General features: G+C 42.4%; 4 protein-coding genes across 6 annotated transcripts in view; 1 reads left to right on the forward strand and 3 right to left on the reverse strand.

Moving 5' to 3' along the window:
* Window positions 1-7,293, reverse strand: part of LOC117564339 (centrosomal protein of 162 kDa) — a 31,127-nt gene extending 23,834 nt beyond the window's left edge. The window contains exon 1 of the mRNA XM_034243050.2: window positions 6,135-7,293. Coding sequence (XP_034098941.1) covers window positions 6,135-6,932 — 798 coding nt within the window. The 5' untranslated portion in view covers window positions 6,933-7,293. The remainder of the gene's footprint in view (window positions 1-6,134) is intronic.
* Window positions 1,552-5,267, forward strand: LOC117564351 (carboxypeptidase B). Its single transcript, XM_034243069.2, has 4 exons — window positions 1,552-2,054; window positions 3,537-3,980; window positions 4,040-4,202; window positions 4,371-5,267. Exons 2-4 carry the CDS (start codon window positions 3,554-3,556, stop codon window positions 5,131-5,133), a joined length of 1,353 nt encoding a protein of 450 aa, XP_034098960.1. The 5' UTR covers window positions 1,552-2,054; window positions 3,537-3,553; the 3' UTR covers window positions 5,134-5,267.
* Window positions 7,294-7,927: 634 nt separating the features above from the next.
* Window positions 7,928-18,961, reverse strand: LOC117576362 (protein wings apart-like). Of its 2 annotated transcripts, none has more exons than XM_034261179.2 (8): window positions 18,773-18,961; window positions 16,686-17,801; window positions 12,317-15,289; window positions 10,596-11,456; window positions 9,989-10,161; window positions 9,829-9,917; window positions 9,422-9,612; window positions 7,928-9,352 (listed from the first exon to the last, which is right to left on the reverse strand). In XM_034261179.2, the coding sequence occupies exons 2-8, from the start codon at window positions 17,736-17,738 to the stop codon at window positions 9,092-9,094; spliced, it is 5,601 nt and encodes a 1,866-aa protein (XP_034117070.1). In that variant the 5' UTR covers window positions 17,739-17,801; window positions 18,773-18,961; the 3' UTR covers window positions 7,928-9,091. The 2 variants fall into 2 exon arrangements, with proteins under 2 accessions (XP_034117070.1, XP_034116985.1); XM_034261094.2 differs by having other exon boundaries at window positions 18,188-18,961.
* Window positions 18,962-19,425: 464 nt separating this feature from the next.
* LOC117576552 (apolipoprotein D) lies at window positions 19,426-21,848 on the reverse strand. Of its 2 annotated transcripts, none has more exons than XM_052005480.1 (5): window positions 21,635-21,848; window positions 20,180-20,317; window positions 19,894-20,035; window positions 19,675-19,831; window positions 19,426-19,612 (listed from the first exon to the last, which is right to left on the reverse strand). In XM_052005480.1, the coding sequence occupies exons 1-5, from the start codon at window positions 21,767-21,769 to the stop codon at window positions 19,441-19,443; spliced, it is 744 nt and encodes a 247-aa protein (XP_051861440.1). In that variant the 5' UTR covers window positions 21,770-21,848; the 3' UTR covers window positions 19,426-19,440. The 2 variants fall into 2 exon arrangements, with proteins under 2 accessions (XP_051861440.1, XP_034117328.1); XM_034261437.2 differs by having other exon boundaries at window positions 19,894-20,017; window positions 21,635-21,845.
* Window positions 21,849-22,113: the final 265 nt, after the last annotated feature.

Genomic DNA, 22,113 nt, shown 5'->3' on the forward strand with positions numbered 1-22,113 from the left:
AGCATATATTTACATAAAATCTCATAATTGTATACCATGATCAACAGATTAACTGTTAACACTTAATAATAACATCCTGAGAGAACACAATGTTATTCATATGTGAATTGAAGTGAAACGAATCAGAAGATTCGATGCGACAGGAGAAATGCTAAAACTTTCACGAGAGGACAAGTCGCAACGTGTCGTGACGTGTTGCGACGCGCAGTTCTCGCAGTGCTCAATGTGCATCGCAAATGAATCAAGTCAATTAAACAATTGTAAACAAAGCTCGTCTCTCTCTCTATCTCTATCTCGACTGAGCACGTTGTGTGTCTCATGTCTAAAGTTATCTGTTGGGTCAATTCCCAATCACCGGTTAGCAGATCATCTGGTAATTCCCACACCAACGGATTATGTTGAATTTTGCAATGAATAATACACATTTCATATGAACAATTGATTAAATTACTTCACTCTATAAGGAAAGAGTGTTTAAGAGATAATAATAATTTAAATACTACATGATACTAAATTCAAAGCGGGGTATTTTTAATTTCAATATTTATTATACTAATTACTAAAATAGGGTATTTTTAAGTCGACTCCAACCAGTGGATTAGCATGATAGTTTTTTGTTTTATTTTTCTTTTTTATTCGAATTAAAAAAACATATAATAGAGTGCTATTGTTAATCACTCTAAATAGATTTCATATACTCACGTATTTTGAATAATACTTGGAGGTTATTAGTCGCGTAATTAGAAGCGTTATCAGAACGAAACAACAAAAAAAAACAAAAACAAAAAACAATAATATGTAAGAAGAGTAAAGGTCGCATTGAAACAAAGTGCAATTTTAGATTTAACCCGTATTACTATAAAAAAAAGGCAAAACAATCACATTAAATTGATTGCATGGCAAAATGCAATTTCGTTGGAAACTTTTCATAAATCAATGGTGACAATGAAATTTCCATAATAGCTAGATTCATGCAGATGTGATAATCAATCTAGCAAATAATGATTGTGTTGACGCCAAAAATAAATGTGTTAATTTTATGTTAGGAAACTTTAAAGCGTGTTTGCTGTCATTGTGACTGCCAAACTGTGTGTGAATCCGAGATATGGGGAGTGCAAGGTGCAAAGTGCATGCAGCTGTGCTGCTCACGCTTCCAAGAAGCACAATGCAAAAGACGATAACAGAGAGTCAATGTCGTTGTAGGCGAAGAAGCATCGCAGCTAGCATCCCACCCACCTCTCACTCACTCACGCTCTCGCGCCGCTCTCTCACACACACTCACACGGGGAGAGAGAGAGTAAGACATGCATATGCACATGCACATGTGAACGTGGGACATGTGCAAGACAGAGCAACAGCAACAAATAATGTTAAAAAGTTTATTGTTGTCTATTTTTTTTTTTTTTTTTGTGTAAGCTTTAATCTTACCAAGCGTGACTCTCTCGCACTGCGACGTCGCAGCGCTGCTGCTGGCGACGCCGCTGCTGCTGCCGCTGCGACTGCGACTACAGCGACGCAGCTGCGGTGCGCTTGTCATTTCATTCAGTACGCGCCGATCGCTCCAAGATCGGTCGTCAGCCAGTAGCGCAATTTTTTTATTCCAAAATTTGTTTTTTTTTTTCACTTTCTGTTGTAATTCTGTATAACGCTTGATTCGGTCTCTTTTTTTTTTTTGTCTTTTTCTCTGATTTGTGAGCGTGTGTGATTTTTTTTTTATTTATTTCCATTTTTTTTCTTGGTTTTGTTTGGTTTGGTATTTTGGTTTTTTTTTTTTGTATTTTTTTTATCGGGAAACGGCCCTCGCATTGCTGCCTGGCTGGCTTTGGCTTCATATAAAAATTGAAGCGCACACAAAGGCAGCATTTAGTCTGGCACAGTCACTGGCCTGTCCAGTGTCACAGTCACAGTCACATCAACACCAACACAAACACGCACACACGCACGCAGAGAACAAGAGGTGTGTCAGCAACAACAGCAAGTGACCGGCAATTGCAGCAGCAGAACGCGCATCAAAAACCACAACAACAATAAGAACAACAACAAGGAGACAAAATGTAAGCGAACATAAAAGAAAACAAATGAAATGAAATGAAATGAAATGAATGGAAATGAAATGTGTGTTGGTGTGTGAGAAAGTTAATGCGGATGCGTCTGCGTCTGCATCTGTCTGCATTTAAAGTGAACTTGGTTTACCTTTCGACATCTCAGTCTCTGATTTCGCATTTACATTTCACTGTGGAACGAAACACGCACAAAATTCTCACTTATTCACTCTCAAAAAAAAAAAAAAAAACAACTGCAACAACGGGTTGCAACAAGTTTTCGAGTTTTACAACTCACCTCAAGGCAAACTATGCATTCGCTCCAGTTTCCAAAAAAAAAAAACGAAAAAACGTAAAATCAAAAAAATACATTAATATAGCGAGAGTTGCTGCTGGCAACTGGCAACGGGGACGACACGTGATTGGCACGAAGGTCGGGGGCAATTACGATACGATATCTACATCAATCTATCAATCACACGCATCGCACCGCATCGCATCATGCTGAATGTTTGTTTAGTCTTAGAACCAGTTCTCACTCCACTATATTTCTCTGCACTCTGCACGAAAAAGTGAACCAAATAAACGACGACACAACAAAACTAACAAATCTAAACGGGTCGTTGGGGAAAATTAGCACAATTGCGTGCTAACCAAAAGCGACAACAGTTTCGAAATTGAACGTTTTCTATTTTCATAGCCACAACCAACCGACTGTCATGTTAGTCAGACAATAATAAAAATCCAGCTTAAAAAAATGCGAGATTTAGACCACTCGTAATTCGGATTCTGTTGACGAAATAATTTCCAAAATAATAAAAATAAAAAATAATAATAAAAAAAAAGCCAAGGCATTATCATTTGCATCGGTATTACGCGATTGCCTGATGCATACAAATGTTGCAAATGAATTTATTATACACACGAGGGGAAGTAAAATATGTATATACAAGTATGTAGTATAAAAAGCGGCTCAAGTCAACATTTTTTTGTATATCAGATGTTTTGCCTAAAAAAATAAAATTAAAGAAACGAAATCAATCGGCGCCAGACAACCAAACAAAGCACTCAAAGCACGCAAATGTTGCACTCGAGGCAATGGCAATTCACTCGCGAGATTTGCGACTTGATATTGTAACATTGAACTTGGCCGTTTTGCTGCCAGCTCTTGGCCAAGGCCAACAAATACTCGATTCACTCGACACACACACACACACACACAACTCGTGCAACACATGCGAGACTCTTAAATTGGTCAAATTGTAAATTTTGCATTCAATTGAAAAATCGAGAAAGTTCAATTACAACGCTGACATCATAAAAATGCATATGCGACGATCAAAACTAAATAACTAATTAAGACCTAATAGAAATAGCCAACTTGCAACCAAAACTAGAAAACCAATTTAAAGGCAACTTTTTCGAGCGAAGCTCTTAACTTAATTAACCGACAGACACAATACTATACATAACTGATAAGAAATTATTCCATAGTACAAAACATTGCTGCGATGTCAATGCGAATGGAACTTGGTCTGCTGATGGCAGCAACGTTGCTGTGTGCCACGGTCAGCGGCACAATGACAGCGTTGAATGGCAGCTCCTCGCTGCCCCTGGCTGGCATCGAGTATGGCAATGGCATACCGGAGCGTTTCGATGAGACGCAGCTGTGGCGCATCTACAACATTACGGACGCCATGCAACAGAGCATTCCCGTTGGCCAGGTGATGGAGCAAAAGTTTGGCGGCAACATCTGGAAGGAGAATTCCAAATTTCTCGACATCTCCATTGGCAAGGAGCATGTGAAGGCGGCGCGCAGTTTTCTCGATGCCCATCGTCTCGAGTCCGAAGTGCTGTCGGGCAATGTGCAGGAGCTGATCGATGCCGAGCAGCTGGATGGCATCAATAGCACCCTCTCGTTGCCAGGCAGTCGCATAAGTAAGTTGCAAAGATGTTGCAAAGAAAGCGAAAAGTAATTTTCTAATTCTTCTTTATAGAGAAGGCATCGCGCAGTGGCAGCAGCGGCATGCACTGGAAGGATTATCATGATCTGGAGACGATCTATGCTTTTATGCGCGAGGTGCGTGCCAAGTTTCCGGACATTGCCCGACTCTACACCATCGGACAGACGGCCGAGGGACGTGACATTAAAGTCTTGCGGTAGGTGTACATTAATTGACTAATCCAGCCTAAAACTATGCTACACTTTTTTGCCGTTCGAGCAAACAGTTCACTTCTAAACTGCAGCTCAAAAGTATGCAGCAGTTATTTTAAACATATTTTGCTGTCGATCGCCTCCTAAAAGTATGCTACATTTGTCTTCAACAGCATCTCTGAGAACCCGCGCGAGTACAAAAAGATTTGGATCGATGGCGGCATCCACGCTCGCGAATGGATCAGTCCCGCTACCGTCACCTACATCCTGTACCACCTGATGAGCAAATGGGAGACGCAACCGAAGTATTTGCGCGAAAAGACCTGGTACTTTTTGTGCGTCATGAATCCCGACGGTTATGTCTACAGTCGGACGGTGAATCGTCTGTGGCGCAAGAATCGTTCGCCATCGCGACGTGCCAACTGCTTTGGCGTCGATTTGAATCGCAACTTTGATATCGGCTGGAATGGATATGGCTCCTCGACGAATCCCTGCAGTGACACGTATCGCGGCACTTCGCCCGCCTCCGAACAGGAGACGAAAGTGGTTGCCGAATTTCTGGCGAAACGCAAACACAACTTGGATGCATATCTGACATATCACAGCTACGGTCAAATGGTTGTCTATCCCTGGGCCTACAAGGCGGTCAAGGTTAAGGATGCGAACGTGTTGCAACGTGTGGCCAACACAGCTGTCGATCGGATTGCCCAAAAGACCGGCACCTCGTATCGTGCCTCGGTGACGCACGAGGTGCTCGGCATTGCTGGCGGCGGCTCCGACGATTGGAGTCGTGCCGCTTTGGGTGTCCAGTATGTGTACACGATTGAGTTGCGTGATCGCGGCACCTATGGCTTTGTTCTGCCACCGAAGTACATCAAGGATACGGCGCTGGAGGGTTGGATTGTGGCCGATGCAGTGGCCCAGGCCATTGCCTAGGACATGAGATACATTGTATGATGTCCCTTATTATATACGTGTGTGTATGTCTGTCTCGGAGTGAATGTCTATTTATGTATGCGTGTACATTGTACATATGTAAAGTAAATAAATTATATAAATTAATTGTTTAATTTGAACGTCTTTTTATTGCAAGTGAAATTACTAAACCAAAAGCTGCCCGATTATTTGTTTTACGCTTAAAATAAAACTTGATTGTAAATTTCGCTATGAACATCAAGTTCTGAATTGTTCAATAATAGCTAATTGTTACTTTTATTAAATTATTAGCGCAAAAAAATTAAAATATAAATACATTTCATTAAATTACTTAATAATTATCGTTGAAGGAATGTTTGAAACAATTCGAACTGCAGTTTATACGAAAATTTGAGGGAAAATTCATTTTCTGTACAATGAAATATCGAGACTATGTTATTTAGGAATTTTAACCATACATAGATATTTCAAACACCATATAATTCTAATGGGCTCATCGAAAGGCCAATCAGAACTCTGTACAACATATAAAGATCTCTGTACTCCCTCTGCATAGCATAGAAAACGAGAATTTGATACGCATTACATCACTATATAATTTAATTTGCTGCACAATTTCTAATGCAAGGGCACAGCTCAGTGGGATCCATGAAAATTACAAATTCTAACTAGAATCCTATTCAATCAAATTGCAAAAGGTAGAAATACAATAGGCCGTTGGTGTAGGTCAAGGTGTACAGTCGAAGCTAGCAAACAAAAGCTAACAGCTACAACACTTGCTTTGCTGCTTTTTCGAGGCTTTGCGAACCAAATTTTAATCATTGATTTAATTTAGTTAAGAGGAATATAAAAAGAAAACCCAGAAAATTCCGCAAACTGAGCTTAGAGTGAAGAGATAAAATTTTAAATATATTGAATACAATGAATACGGTGTTTAAAAGCATCTGCAGTCAAGGATGCAAATTGAATTGGAAATGAAAATTAAAAAAAAATCTACTCACCGTATCCTCGTCGTCGTCCGTATTGTCGAGCTGTTCCAGCTGCAGCTGCTGGGCGAGTAGCTCGTTGCCATTGCCATTGTGTGTGTGATGCAGCATATCCTTGGGCGTGGACTCCTCGGAGATGACCGATTCCGAGGGCAGATTATCAACGAATGCCACAAAAGTGCCATCCGTTTGTGGTGTCTGTGCCCGGGCAACTCCAGCTGCTGCTGTTGCTGATGTTGGCGACTCCTCTTGCTCCACTTTGGCCTGCTTTGGAGAAGCGAATGTTGGCTTGGTCGTCACATGCTCAATGGAGCGTGTGTAGCGTGTGTTTAGCCTAATGCTATTCTGTGGCGATGACAACGATTGCGGCGATGAGGATGATGGCGAACATGGCTTTAGCTGCAACGCAACAGCTGGTGCCACAGCTGTAGCTGGAGATGCAACCACAGTTGCATCGCCATCGCCGGCTCCGCCTAAACGCAGTTGCTGTTGGATAAGACGTTCGGCCTCCAGCAGCAGCTCGTCCACGGAGCGCATGTCTGTGTTGTCGGAGAGGCGACTGACCTCTTGGAAAATGCTATCCGGGTCGGCTGGTTCAATGTTGCAGTCCTGTTCCTTGGCGAGAAACTCAATGATCGAACTGCCGCTGGTGTAGTCAAGAGCGTCCAAATCCATGCTGGACACCACCTCCATGCTGGTCACACTGACTGCACTGGTCACACTTGCTGCGCTGTTGTGCCGCGGTGGGCATGAACGTTGTGGGCGTTGACGCGACACAGTCTCCTGCTTGTGTGGGCTAAGCACCTTGGACATGGCGCCTTCGCTATTCGCCCCTTACCCTCACACACACACACACTTCCTCTATGTATTATTTACAATTGGATGTTATTGCTATGCTATTCACTCACAGTCTACGCTTTACACTCGCGTCTCGCTCGCAGCGTCTGTGTTTTTGTTTATGCTTTATTTGTTGTTGTCCCCTGCTTTTTATTTTATTCTTTCATACGTGCTTTTCGGTTTGCCGCTTTTTTTCATTAGTTTTCTTAAACTTATTTAGCTTGACAGAAATTTTGACACCCGACTGTCGTCACACTCGATTTAGTTTGTGCACAACAAAAAAAAAACAAACAAAATAAACTTTTGTACTTTTATTCTCGCATTAGATAGCTAGTGGTGGAGCAACATCGATGACGTTCACTATCGATGACTCGATAATTTGAAACTTTAAAATCGATGTTTTTATAGCAAACATTGGTGTATTGGCAGCCAAACAATATAAATTTTATGAATTATTTATCATCGTACAAATTATTCTTTCAAACGAATTATGAGCAATAGCGTGTCAACTTTGAAGCTGCAGCTTTGTCCACCTGTGTTAAAGTGTGACCACAAGCTAAATTTCTTAAAGTATACCAAAATATAGAAAATAAATATTCACCTTTTATGCCACTTTTGGTATATTGGCAAAATATGTCGAAAAAGGCGCGTCATTTGAAATAGCTTAAATTTGTCTCAATTTCAGACGCATTATTCCAATTGTCTTTTTGGCTATAGAATATTAAAACATACAATTTGAATATGAACACTAGAAAGTTGAGAAAATGTTCTGAAATTATTATATTCTATTTATTAAAGGCAACAGCGAATTTAGTTGGATTTTTTGATTCATCGCAATCTAAATATATACTTTTATGAATTAAAGCAAATGAAATCATTTCAAATCATTGTTGAAGTCATTATTAACTTTTTGTTACAAAGAGTATCCATTCCCAAACCGAAGTAAAAAAGGCCTTTGAACCAATTCGAAATTCATTTCACTTGAATTTTATTTAATATTTTCTGTTTTTTTTTTTCTGCAAGAACAATATTTATAATTATAGTGTGTAATAGTATCCTTATAATATTTTTTCACATTATCGACAATTTTAAAACAAAAAATAAATACATATATATTTTTGTTCCCGAAATTGTTTTTTTCTCTGTGTTTATATCTCAGTTGTAAGCCTAAATATGACATTTCTTTGTTAAACATACACAATACATACATATACATACATATTTGTTTATGGATAGATTTCTGTTTCGCTTAAAATGTAGTATTTGCAATAAAATAACTATATATTTTCCTTATTTTCTGCACTTCATTCATTGTTCACCCTCATATCTTTTTACATGTGTTGTGTGTGTGTGCTTATAAAGAGCGTTCTAGAATTATTAAAAAAAAAATATATATGGTTCAAGTGTAAATATACATATACATTCACATATATATATATATATTATACTTTATATTATAATATAATAATTAGTTAATAATAAAGAAATAGAAACATTAAATAAAACCTAAGTTGCGCTTCATAAAATCGTTGAATAAACAATATGTACAATTGATTATTTTGTATATGTGTGTGTTTTGTTTGTTTGTTGTGTGTAAATAGAATAATAGTTGCTAATATTGCTTATGACTATATAACGTACACATATCAGTAGTAATTTGGATCATTGAGTGGTTGGTTGTTTTCTTTATAGTGTTGGCGGTATTTAGTTTCAAACGCTGACCATGCTCATGAAATTTGCTATCACTTTTCTTGTTGTTGTTGTTGTTCTTCATTAGAATACAAAAACGCTAAGCTATATGTATAAACCAAAGCCAAACAGAGCAGAGCACTATATAATATTAATAACTATATCCAGTGTTTGTGTATGTGTGTGTGTGAGTGACTATATAGATTACGCATCGATATACAAAACACATTCATACATACATAGGAAAATTAACAAATATTACACATTATGCAATTGTCTCTCCTACATATTTGCAATTACAATTTTTACATAGTTTCATTTTGGTGGCAGGCTTTCATTTTGTGAGTTTATTTTATTTGGCGACGGCGGCGCACGAGGAGCGTGAGTGATGTGGTGGCAGACAATCCTTACTACAGCTGCTGTTGTTGTTGCTGCTGCTCATGCAATTATCTGTGACTGCTGTATGTCTTAAAGACACGTGGCATACTGCTACCACTGCTGCTGCTGCTAGTGTTGTTGCCACTGCTGCGCATTCCCTCCGATTGCCCAGCATCGTTCTGATGATGATGATGATGCGTTGTCGTCTCCAGATTCAGTGGCATAGGCATCGCATGATCATCGGCATGCTCATAGATATAGTCGCGCTTCTTAAAGTTGTCAATGATCTTCTTTGTCGACTTCATGTGCGCCACAAACGCTGCCTCCAACTGTCAAAGAAGGAGTTGTGTTAGTTAAAATACTTTATTGCATTTGCAATTGAATATCGTGATACTCACGCTGGACGTTAGGTTCATGAAAGTGTGATATTTCTCCAGCACACCAACGATCTCCTTAAAGCTATTGCCGCGCAGCTGCCGTCGCACGATTGTCTCGTACTGCTCGTTGTCGGTGATCAGGTTGCCAATCAATATGGCCGCATAGCTGCCCTTTAGCGTGTGCTCCATGTGGTGGCCAGCGCGTTGCACAACTGCAAAATAAGCACAGTACACAAATTAATCGTGAAATCGATGTATCAAGTTGCAAATATTTGCTATTAATTTGTTTGTAAACGAACTAGCTTAGCTTCTCGTTAGCATTCATTACTTAAAAGGTAGAATGGTAGGTAGAAATTATAAATAAACTAGCAGCTTAGCTTTTCGTTTACATTCGTTATAATAACAGTGCGTTTTCTTATTTAACTTACGATTATTGACAGTCTCCTCGACCTCCTCCTGCTTCTTTTTGCCCTTCTCGTTGTTCTCGAGGAACGCATCCGTATTCTTTTCCACAAGTCTGCAAAACAAGCATAGAAATTGGTTAATGATGTGTCTCATTCTGGGGAGATGAGCTCAGTATTGGCTTACTTGGCTAGCTCCTCGCATTTGTAGAAGTACTCGAGCAGAGCCTGGACTGCAGTGACTGCCTGATCGCCGGCTGGTGGATTGTCGGCCACATATTCGCCCGGCGCATGCGCCTGCATCAGCGTGGCACGATTCGGAGGTGTGTGCATGCACAGATTGATCAGCAGCGTCAGCACCTGAAAAGGAGAATTATAGAATGCAATTAATGTAAGTGGAAAACAGAGAAAAGTACATTACAAAATACAATTAAAGCAGCATACATACATCAATGCAAAACCAATAAATTAAAACTTAAAAGAGTAAAAAGTATGTTAAAGTAAATTTAAAATTTGAGTTAGTATAAATTGGTCAATCTAAAAAGATGGCTCAAATAAAATTAATTTCTTAAGTAGATTTACAAATTAAACTAGAAAATAACAAAGTGATGATTATGAACAGTTTACTAATAAGTACTTTAAAAATCTACTAAAGGATCTACGATCTTTCAAAAGAAATCAAAAAGAATAGAAGCTTATAATCTATCTGTTAACTTTTAAGCCTTACTAAAGGATCTACGATCTTTCAAAAGAAATCAAAAAGAATAGAAGCTTTAAATCCATCTGCTACTCACCAGTATGCTCAGCTCAAAGACGCAGCGATCGGGAATGTAGTTGGAGGCGAGCAGCAGCAGATGGAAGCTCGTCTCGATGACATCGCTGCGCTTGCCGAGCAGCTCGGCGCCAAGCGATGGCTGCGCCTCGTTGAACGTGTGCGTCAGATTGATGAGCACCTTCATCACAGGGATGAGCAGTTCACGCATCGCGACACCCGGATGCTCTTTGCTGTTGCTCGCCTCCGTTGTCGTCGGATGCAGCACCAACTGCCGATCACACAGGCGATACAGTAGACACAGCGTGTCCACCGCCCGACCCTTGGCAAAGGTGAGCATATAACGCTGATTCGCCTCGTTGTGTTGCGTCACATTCTCGAGAACGCGCAAACAACGCGCCACTGTTTGCATGTTGTCCAACAACGCGGGCTGCCAATTGATCAGCTCCATGTCTCTCGCTGAGGACGACGTTGAGATGATGGGCTGGCAAAAGTCCGATATTGTCTTGATGATGTGCTCCAAGCCGCCGAGTTTACGCAGATCCTCCTTGAACCATTCGCCCGCCCGCTTCGATGTCAGCGAGAGCAGCGTTTCCATCGCCAGTGTACCGACCGTTATCGATTCCACATTCAGATGCGTGCCCTTGCCCTGGGCTTTGATCTCCTCGCACAGTTCGCGCACTTTCACCTTGTTGCGTTCGTAGTTGGCGCGATCTGTGGGCGCTGCCACGCCTACGCCAACACCTTCAGCCTCCAGCAGATTGATCATCAGTTCGAGCGAATCGCGATCCAGATCCATGTTGAGACCCTCCTGCGATAGTATATACATAATGGCTGAGGTGCACAGACCCAAGCTCAGGTCCTTGTTGGCATCGGAGAGTGCCTAAAGAGAGAGAGCGTACAGATGATGAAAAGTTATATTGTAATTATATTTATTAAATCTTAGGCGATTATTACTCATTTTGAGCCAAAGAAACTAGAGCAGAAATTTTAAACCAGAGATGTTGTTTTATTACCTTTTTACGATGCCATGAAATAATATTGACGGGTGCATTGATTCATAAACTATACTTTTGTTTTCAAACGAATACAAAACCAATGATTAAATTCCTTTAAAATAATAATAAACGTTCTTGAAAACGCAAAAAAACGAAAGTTTACCAAATCAGTCACGGTTTGAACGCTAATAATGTCGATATCTGCTTCATTTCACTTAATTGCATTGCATATAAATGTTATTTACGGAGTCATTCAATGTTTTTAAATTAAAACTCACACAACAGCTGTCAAGGTGCAACATTTATCAGTTACTTAATTATATAACAAAAGATTACAAAATTAGGCACGATTTGAATGCTAATAATGTCGATAACTGCTTCATTTCACTTAATTGCATTGCATATAAATGTTATTCAAGGAGTCATTCAATTTTGTTAAATTAAAACTTACACAACAGCTGTCAAGGTGCAAGATTTATCAGTTACTTAATTATATATCAAAAGATCACAAAATGAGGCATGATTTGAATGTTAATAATGTCGATGACTGCCTTCATTTAAGTTAACTGCATTGCACATAATTGTTATTTAGAGATTGATGCATCATTTTAGAGACATTCCATTTTATGGAATAAAAAGTTAAACGCACATTTCTTTGGCAATGTAAATTAAATGAACCCAAAATGTTGTGTACTTTAATTGCATATTGCAGATAATTGCAGAAGTCTTTCAACACTTTACTCACCTTAAAGAATTTGGTGACCACTCCGTGAGCACGCACATGCATCCGGAATGCGGGTGTCATGCACTTTGTGGCCAGCTGGAGGGCGGAGAGACAACGTGTAGGCGGTGGATTGTGGGGCTGCAGTGCATCCAGTATGTACTCGACATCGTCGTACATCTCCTGGTACTCGCCAATCTCCTGAATCTGATGCGCCGTCTTCACATTGCGCACCACCGTATAGTACTCCTTTGTCTTGCGATCCACACGCAATCCAGTCGCGTTGCCACCAACGCCAGTGACGCCTCCAGCTCCTCCTGCTCCACTTCCACCTCCAGTACCACCGCCTCCTCCACTGCTGACCCCGCCTCCTCCGCCTTCATCCGCACTGGGCTCGAGGTCGAGATCAAAGGCATCCGCTGAGGCGGCGCCACCCAGCGAGGATTGAGCACTGTGCTGCGGCTTCGTTTGGCGCACCATCAGTTTGCCCATCGCTGGACTTTCGCCACGCAATGCGGCACTGCTGCAGGTATTGTTATGATTGGAATTGCTATCACCAAAATCACTGTAGATGGCATCGATGGCATTGCCGCTCTTGCCGGCGGCCAAGCCATCGGCCTTGTTGACTCCACCGCCGCCGCTGCCCGCCGTCGTCGATGCGGACGCATTGCTGGCATCGCTGCCCGTCCCGCCGCCATTCGCCTCGAGCGCCGCATCCCAGCTGTGCTTGTACAGATGCCGCTTGGCCACCGTCGCCTGCTCGGCCTGATCGGATGGCACCAGCGCACGGCTCTTGAAGATGCTGCCCTTCTTCTTCGAGATCACCAGCTTGACGGCGCCGCGTTGTGTGTCTTCATTGGCCGCAGACGTTGCTCCCGCTGCTGCTGTTGTTGCCGCTGCTGTCGCTGCACTTGCTGCTGCTGCGGCGGCTGCAGCGGCGGCGGCAGCTGCTCCACCCGCCGCCACTTGGGTGTCCAGCGTCAGCGTGCGCTTAAACTTATCCTTGAACTTGTAGTCACGCGGAGGTGGCGACGATGATGAGCCATCGTGTTGCATCGACGAACCGTTCGACGTATTCGACAGCTCGTCCATCGCGTGCTCCATGGCGTCCGACTCGAGCTCCGTGTGCGGCACTTTGGCAGGCGGCGGTTGCACCTCGTCGGCATCCAGCTGCGCATCCTCATCGTGCTGCTCCAGCTGACCGAGCAGCTTCAGCTTCAGCTGCTCATCCTCCGCATCCGGTTCTTTTGTCTGTTGCAACACTTGCGTCACCTGCTGATTCTTGCGCTTGCGGCCGTAGCTGCGTGTGGCAGTGCCGCCTGCCCCATTGTCTGCGGCACGACTCGCTTCCGCTTTGGCCGAGAGATTTGCGGCGATTTTGTTGATATTGTTATTGTTGCTGCTGTTGTTGTTGTTATTGCTGCTCGCCACATTGTTGTTGTTGGCCCGTGCTGCAGCGCGTCCGCGACGTGGCAACGTTTCGCTGGCCTCTGTTATTGCTGTTGCAACTACTGCTGCAGCTGCAACAGTTGTTGTCGTTGTTGTTGACTCTACGGCTGACTTCTCGGGTGATTCATCCACTTCCATGTCTTCGACGCCCGTTCGCTTGGCGCCGCGTCCACGTGTTGCACGCTTTGTTGTCCCGGTTGTTGCGGTTGTTGCTGCTGCCGTTGTCGTTGTTGTGGGCGATGTCTCTACTGCTGCTGGTTTGCCCCTTGTTCTTGTTGCACGTTGCTCCACAGGCGGCGCAGCAGCTTCGACATTATTATTGTTGTTGTTGTTATTGTTCGCCTTGCGTCCTCGGCCGCGTGTTGCACGCTTCGTCTGCTGTTTGGCGGCCGTCGTCTCCTCCGGCTCTTCTTCCGCCGCCGCCTCCTCAGTGGCTGTCACAGCTGTGGTGGCGCCATTGAGACGCGGCTCCACATCGCCGCGCAGCACCGCCAAGATGTCCTCCCGCAACGGTTCCTCCACCGCCGCCGCCAGCGACGATGTGGCCACCGTTGCACTGTTGCCATCCATGGTCATCAGCATTGATTCCAGACGGGATTCAATGTCGGAGGGCGGGGCCACAAGTGACGAGTGTTGACTGGTCTCCAGATCGCTGGTGATCACACTTGAGCCGCGACTGCGTATCACACAGCTGTCCTCCTGCACCGCCTGGGCGAGCAGCTGCGGTGTGCTGTTGCCCTTGGAGGAGATGCTGCCCAGCACCGAGGACTGCGAGTCAAAGTCGTGATCCGAACGTGTTGTGGGCGAGATGACTGAGCCGCGTTGCAGTTGTGGCGGATGCTGCTGCTGTGGTTCACTTAGCGCCAAGTGGGGCGATGGCGTCTTGAACTCGGAGCCAGTTACTGCCCCTTCGGGTTGCACTGTTGTGGTGGTTGCAGCAGCTGCTACTGCTGCTGCTGTTGCAGGTGTTGCTCCAGCTGTTGTTGCTGTTGCCGCTTGCTGCTGTTGCTCGACTAGTGAATGCTTTGTGTGCTTGTGCTTTTTGCTTTTGGATTTCTTTTCCGCTTTGGCGATGGCGTTGCGTATTACGTCCGTTTTAATGATCAGCTTCAGTCGCTCCTTTGGCGGTTTATCCGGTGAGATTTTCACCGTACAATAATTGATTTCCGGTGGTTCGTCCTCCTCCTCCTCTTCCTCCTCGCCTTCTTCCTCCTCCTGATCCTCCTCGTCGTTGCTTAACGCACTGGTATTGTTGTTGTTGCTGTTGCCTTGTGACGTCACCTCGTTGCTTGCAGCTGCTGCTGTCGTCGTTATTGCTGCGGCTGCCTCAGCTTGTGGCAGGCTCGTTTCTGGTGGTCGCAGCGGTTTTACGGTTATTTTCGGCGTACTTGGCACCACTGTGGCATCCGCATCCTCTTCATCATCATCTGCTGCTGTTGCTCCGCTTGTTGCTGTTGTCGCCTCTTGATACTGCTGTTGATGTTGCAGCTGGGCAGGCGAACTATTTGGCGGCTCCTCGCTGTCCGTGCTGACCAAGCGTGAGGTGCCCTGTGGAAATGGAATGGAAATGCACAGATAATGCCATTGTAGAATTTGTGTGATGTGGCGTGTGTGGAAAATGATCAGCCTATTTTCTCAGCCGTAATTAACACTTGGACAACAACAAACTAAACAAACTCGCTGAGCTGTGCGACAAAACTGTCGTGGAACAGTAACAAACAGCAACTGTGCCGCACACAGCAAAGTGAAAATGAAGAAAAAAAAAAAAAAAATATCAGTATGAAAGAAAAAACAGTCAACAACAACAACAACGCACTGAAGAAGCAGAACGAACGAAAGAAGAGAAGAAAAAAAACTCCGTTTAATGTAAAAGCGCGCGTAATTTAACACTGCCATGTTGTTGTTATTGTTGTTGTCGCTTTCTCTTTCCCACACGCGAGACACGCAAAGAGCGCTACCAAAACAGACAGAGACAGCGCGCCAGCCACTGGAGAGAGCGTGCACCAGTGAGAGCGAGAGAGAGAGAGGCGCAAAGGGGTGATCGACACACTCTCTCAGTGAGCACGCGTTTCTAACTTCTGTCGCTGCCTACTACTGTTGAGCTGTGCGCTCAGTTCACCCAACGCACAGTGGGCAGAAGCAGTGAAACGGGAGGAACAAAATTTAACAATTGTTTTTGACTAATTATTTGCTTGATATTATGAAATTAATTGTTTTGAAGGTTATTTTGAAATCAGTAAATTTGCCAAAAGCTTGGCTGACTGAAAATGTTCAATGTTCATCCTAAATTTATTAAGACAGCGATAATAGTTTGCAAAGTTTAAACTATAACGTTTATAAAGTGCAAAATATGCAAATAATTAGGTAGATACTAATAATTTAATATTAAGATTGAGTTTCAATAACTTTAAAAATGATGTAACACAAAAAATTCAAGTTGAATACAAATTTGAATTAAAAAATAATAATTTAAAAACAATTTTTTAAGTAATTTGACTACATAGCAAAACACTAATAAATTCGAAACATAAATTTTAATTGAAATAATAACTATAATTTTATATCACATTTAACAAATTTCATTAGAAATTTAATACAAATTTTGATCAGCAAAACAATCGTTTAAATCCGACTTGTGCCTTTATAAGGTAAAGAATATCACGATTAATTCTTGATTGAAAAGTTCAAAAGTCCAAATTTGTTTCATTAATAAAATCGACGATAATTTTAAGAACTCAAAGCTTTCCTTCTTTTAGAAACTAACGCTTACAATGTGTTCAGTTCAACTTGAATTTAATATTGTATATTTTACATCTAACACTATCTGCAGACGATCTCAACTTTTAACGCACAATTCAAAAGATAAGAGCTAGAAATCTGTTCTCAAAAACGCACAAAATTTAGAAGGTAAAACAAATCCCAACACTTTGGCGAAAACACTCACTTTGGAAATACGAAGAACAATTGGCGGGTGCTCAGGTGTGCGCGAAGCACTCGACGAGGCGGACGCAGATGGCGGCACATTGCCACCGGCTGCTGCACTAATTGCCGCTGCCGTTGATGACGCCAATCCGGCTGCCGCAGTTGCAGATGCGGCGGCGGCACTTGGAGCCGTTGTTGGTGGTGGAAGCGCTGGACTGTTGGCATCGGTTGCTGCGGCTGCTGGAGAGGAGGGATCTGTGGCATCAGCGACACGCGCCGTCTTGGGAATGATCAGATCGTTGCTGGACGAGCGATAGCTCTCATCCTCGTCCACCTCGCAATAGTTGACCGCTTTGCGGGCACGTCCTAATATTCGTGATGGCGGCGCCTCCGGTTTCAGTTTCTTCTCCTCCTTTGCCTTCTTGGACTTTTTGCCCTTTGGCTCAGCGATGGGCGGCGACGCTGCATCACCTTCCAAGTGTTGCTGATCAGCATCCAGACCGAGGAAACTATCCGCTGAACGATCCGCGGCGCCACTAAACGCACCTGGCGTTGTCGCTGCCGTTGCCGCTGCTGCCGCCGCCGATGCTGCTTTCTTCTTGGGCGATTTGCGTTTCCGCTCTGCGGAGTTGCTGCCCTTCGCCAGTTTGAGCTTGATGGGCTCCTGACGCGTCGGCGTCATCGGTGGCGCCTGCTCGCCACGCATTGGCGACGTGCCACCACCGCAATGGGGCAGCTGTTGGATGATCTGGGCAATCACCTCAGGTGGCGCCGCATTGCGCGATTTGAAGAATTTTTTGGGCTTTGGTGGCTCCGGCACGGACACCGACATATCATTGGGGTCATGATCGTGCGTTGACGCTGGACTCTGGGCGGGACTTGCGGCTGCTGCGGCGGCTGTGGCAGCCGCTATGGCGGCAGCAGACAATGTGTAGGTGCGCGTTGAGGTGAAACCCATTTTGCCCCATTTGCCCACGGTGCCAACGGAACGGGCGACAGTGGGGCGATTTGTGTTCTCCTTCTCCTTGCAGAGCGAGTCCAACGGGACAACGATGTTTTTGCCCCAGCGTGACATCTTGATTGATCTTCTTGTTGTTGTTCTCTTTTAGCGCGTCTTGTTTATTTTGCAATAATTACACTGCAAAGGAGAGAGACAGAGAATTAGAACACATGTTAATTACAGTTAGCAATTAAGAATATTGTGCTTTACTCCTTTGAGCAGCAAAGAAAAACAACTCAAAGAGGAGTCTCAGCAGCAGCACCAGCACTGAAATGTCAAAAACGCAACAACAACAAAGCACAACAAACGAACTCCCATAACGGCAGCGTGCGTGCGAGCGAGCACACAATATAGTCGCATTGCGTTCCACGCATAGAGCGCGAGCAATTTATTATTTCTGTTTTCGTTTGCTTCTATTTTTTGTGTGTGTAGTTTGTATTATTATTTCACTATCAATGCAACATCCATATTCATTTGTTGCATATTTGCCATTTATTTTAGTTTATTTAATATACACTGCTCACCTGTATCAAAACATTTGAGTTGAAGAGGACGATGTTGATTCTGGTTTGTTGTTGTTGTGCTCCGTTTATTGCGTGAATGCATGTGGATATATGTGTATGTGTGCACACATGCATACATATGTTTGTTTGTGTGTGTGTGTATGGTCAAATCTCTGTTGCTGCTCTGTATGTATGCGTGCGAGTAGGAATGCAATAAAACAGAAGACAGCAACGTCGTCGTCCGTTTGCTTATTGGCGCAATTTTGTGTTACACGCGCGAATTCTTTGCCTTTACCTTTTGGGCTATACGTTTTGTTGTTGTTGGTGTTTGGCGAACGAACGAACGAACACACACAGCACTGTTTGTACAATTAATATTATAATTAACTAACGCACTATTGCCACTGGCGGTTGATGTTGCTTTTCTTGTTGCTGTTGTTGTTTTTGTTGTTGTTGCTGTTGCTGCTCGCTGTATGTGCATAGTATAGGTAGTAGCAACTGCATGTTTTTTGTTGCACACATTTTCCACCACTTTTAACGAAGCAGAAGCAGAAAATCGCAAACGAGAATCAGGTACCAACAACAGCTACTAAATTATATACATACAAATAAATGATTGCGTGTAGGAAACGTGAAATTCATGTGCATAGCGAACACAAGTTCATAAATACGCTCATAATGCACATTTGCCGTATGCAAATCCAATTGAATCGGTTAAAAACACACACAAAAATATTAAATTTTTCTTCGCAACTACGATTTTAGAGTGACCGAATTTTGTTTGCGTTGTTCAGCCTGCCACTCAGTGTGACCGCCTATTTCAGATACAAGAATTTATTATTTATCACTGTTTCGTAAGAAAACATTATGAAAATATACTAGTTTTACGTAGCGCAATATTTTGAATTTCCTATTAAGTTTAATTTTTATTCTTTAAAGTAAAAGTAAACACATTTTTTGACATGTAATGTGTCGCCTTGAATTGCTCTTTTTGGCAATGATGAATTACAAGTGCACAATAGCTAATTTTACTCTACTCCAAATTTCGGTATTTGTGTACCCAATATACTAAAAATAGTAACTTTGCAGCCGACCAGTGTTGCTTTTTCTTTTACAATTCTATTATTTCTGCGTTGCGCAACTTGCGTTACGTAGCTCTTTCTGCGGTACGTCACGCAAACGGAAAGCATACGTAACGTAGCGATAATTGAGAATACATTCAAATTGTATGTTGGCGCCTCAAAGTAAATTAAGCAAATGTATTGATTATTGAATTAATTATCTTCAAGTTTATTGATTACTTTAAAGGTATCTTGGGTGTGCTGCTGTTCGTTCACAATATAAGCTAGCGGATCATCTTTACTCGACTCCATCAGATGCTCGCAAGATGTTTGATTTATGGGAAACATGAATGATAAATCAATATCGTACCGCGGCAATTTCTCTCTATAAATATTTACGATTATTAGCGTACAACGAAAATCAGCCAAGCGATTGCAATAAATTACTTCAAAAAGGTTACCACATTGACGCCCAGCGTCGCTTCCCGTGAGAGCAACAATGCGGATAAATAACGCGGATGCTTCTTCTTCTCGGCACAGTGCATAATAAGACCCCAATTGTGATAATCCGTATCCAGCACATAGGTGTTGTAAATGCCCTCATCTGCAAATTAAACACAGTGCTATTAAAATGTCTTCTGTGCATTTGACAATTAAAATTCATACATATATCTTCAGTATGCATCCAATGACCCGGTGTGCCAAAGTCCGGTATTAACCACGTAATATTGCCTTGCAGCTTTTCGCGTAGTGGATCCTCTGCGAAAATGTAACTAAAATTCATCGTAATCTGCAATCGATAGGCATGCTAAATAGTTATTACTCTTCGATAGGTTTAGTAATGGCGGAGCACGGTACATGCAAAGCTGCCAATTTATCGCGCTCAAAAATACGGGATAAATGGCAGCACAAAAAAAGCATATCCGTGTTGTAAATATTTATTAAATATTACATGCTGATCTTCGCTCGAGAAGGCAAAATTGCTGCGCATGCAAGCGTATTCAGGCAGCTCCTCGGTAGATGCATAATATTCCACCACGTGCCAGTTGCCCATCATTAGCTCGACATCAAAGTTCCTTATGGCGCGCACCTATTTTTTGTTGTTTTTTTTTTGTGTGTGTTTTTGGTGTAATGAGAATAATGCAATTGTATTAGAAAGTTGACATGAGCATACATATGTAAATAATAAGAGAGACACAAACAGACATAGACACGGATGCGTGCTAAACGAAATTAAAACACACACACATACACACACTTGATGTAAAGCCTAGTTGCGTGTGTCAACTTTGTGCATTTGTTCAATTTGTTTTGTGGCTTTTGGCTGTGCGTTTTACAGTTTTACTTGACCGCTGTCAACGATGCGTCAACGGCGACGGCGACTGCGCGACGCTGGCAGCGACGTCAGCATTCTATGCGAGCAGACACTTAGAAAGTGTGATTGATTTTGGCATCAGTTCAGTGTGCGCACTGCGCACATTTCTTTGGCCCCAGACGTTCTGAATGTGCGCCTAAGTGACTTGCATATTAATGAGATCACACACACACTCAAAAACATTTCCAAATCTGAAGCAAAGATGCGAAAAAGTTTTTTTTTTTTTGGTGAATTCCAGTTACAATTGAAACCGAAAATTTGAAATGGAATTGGTTCACGATCTATGTGAGAAGCTCTCGTTGAGCACGTGACGATCAAACAAAATAAAAGTGGATGAAAGCAAGGTGAGTTTGATGATCAAGGTTGCACTATTATTCACATTTGGGCCCAATTTAAATCTTGGTACACGTGTTTGTACATGAACATATAGTATATGCATATCTATATCGCAATGGTACTTCTTGCAAGTCGTACCATAATTGTGTACCATAATTTTAATTCTAAGCAATTTGAAAAGCGGTACACCTTTGTTGTGCATTACAATGTACCATAGTTGAATTTGTGCACTTTTAATAGAAAATGGTCCATTTTTACAAGGCATGGTACGCCTACTACTTTTCACACTAACTAATTTGAACCAAATAAAATTCTATCTTGGAAAGCGGTACATTTTTGTTTGGTTTTTTTTTTAAGTGTACCATAAGCATTAAATCATTGTACATTAAGCAATGATTAGTCATACTATTTATACCGATCTTAAATCATTAGCGCGATAAGGAGATTTCGGAAATGTACGATTTATAGAAATATGATCTTAAGTGCATTCTATGATATAAAATAATAGTTAAATTTGAGCAATTTGAAAGACGTTTCTGGAAGAAGAATCATCCAATTTGAAATGTTATTTATTTTATCTGTAATATCCGCTTTGGTGATGCATTCCATCGGTTATCAATGTGTGTCGCAACCCAATAAATTGAGTATTTCAAAAAGAATACACTCCGCTATTCTGTGGGAGGAATGGGAACTTACATTTGGACACTTCCGTCGAAGATCCGTGCGCTTTTTGCTCGTTGCCGTGTAGCTATTGTACTTCATCCAGGCATTCGACAGTTGAAGCAACAGGATAAAGAGCAACATTGCCGCCCAATGCCACAGCGAATTCATCGTTACAGATAAAGCGGATACGGATATAGATGCGGATACGGATACGGATACGGATAAGGATAAGGAATGCTCTGTTTAGCCGTGAATCGAACGCGCACACTCGTCTCGTTGCTTGGCCTCTTACTGAGGCTGCCACATTCAGTTGCTCGAACGGATGCCGCAAGCAGCAGTTCGACTTTTAGCGGATAAGGCGCCTTATACTAAATACATTAATACGCACACACATACAGATATTGAAATACAAGTATGTATATTTATTACACAGAATATGCATAGATGTTGTGTATTTCATTAAAACTTTGTGCGTTGTTGTCGCTCTTTTCTGCTGCTGTCGCCGCTTATTC

The sequence above is a fragment of the Drosophila albomicans genome, chromosome X (genome assembly GCF_009650485.2).
Source record: "Drosophila albomicans strain 15112-1751.03 chromosome X, ASM965048v2, whole genome shotgun sequence".
NCBI lineage: Eukaryota > Metazoa > Arthropoda > Insecta > Diptera > Drosophilidae > Drosophila > Drosophila albomicans.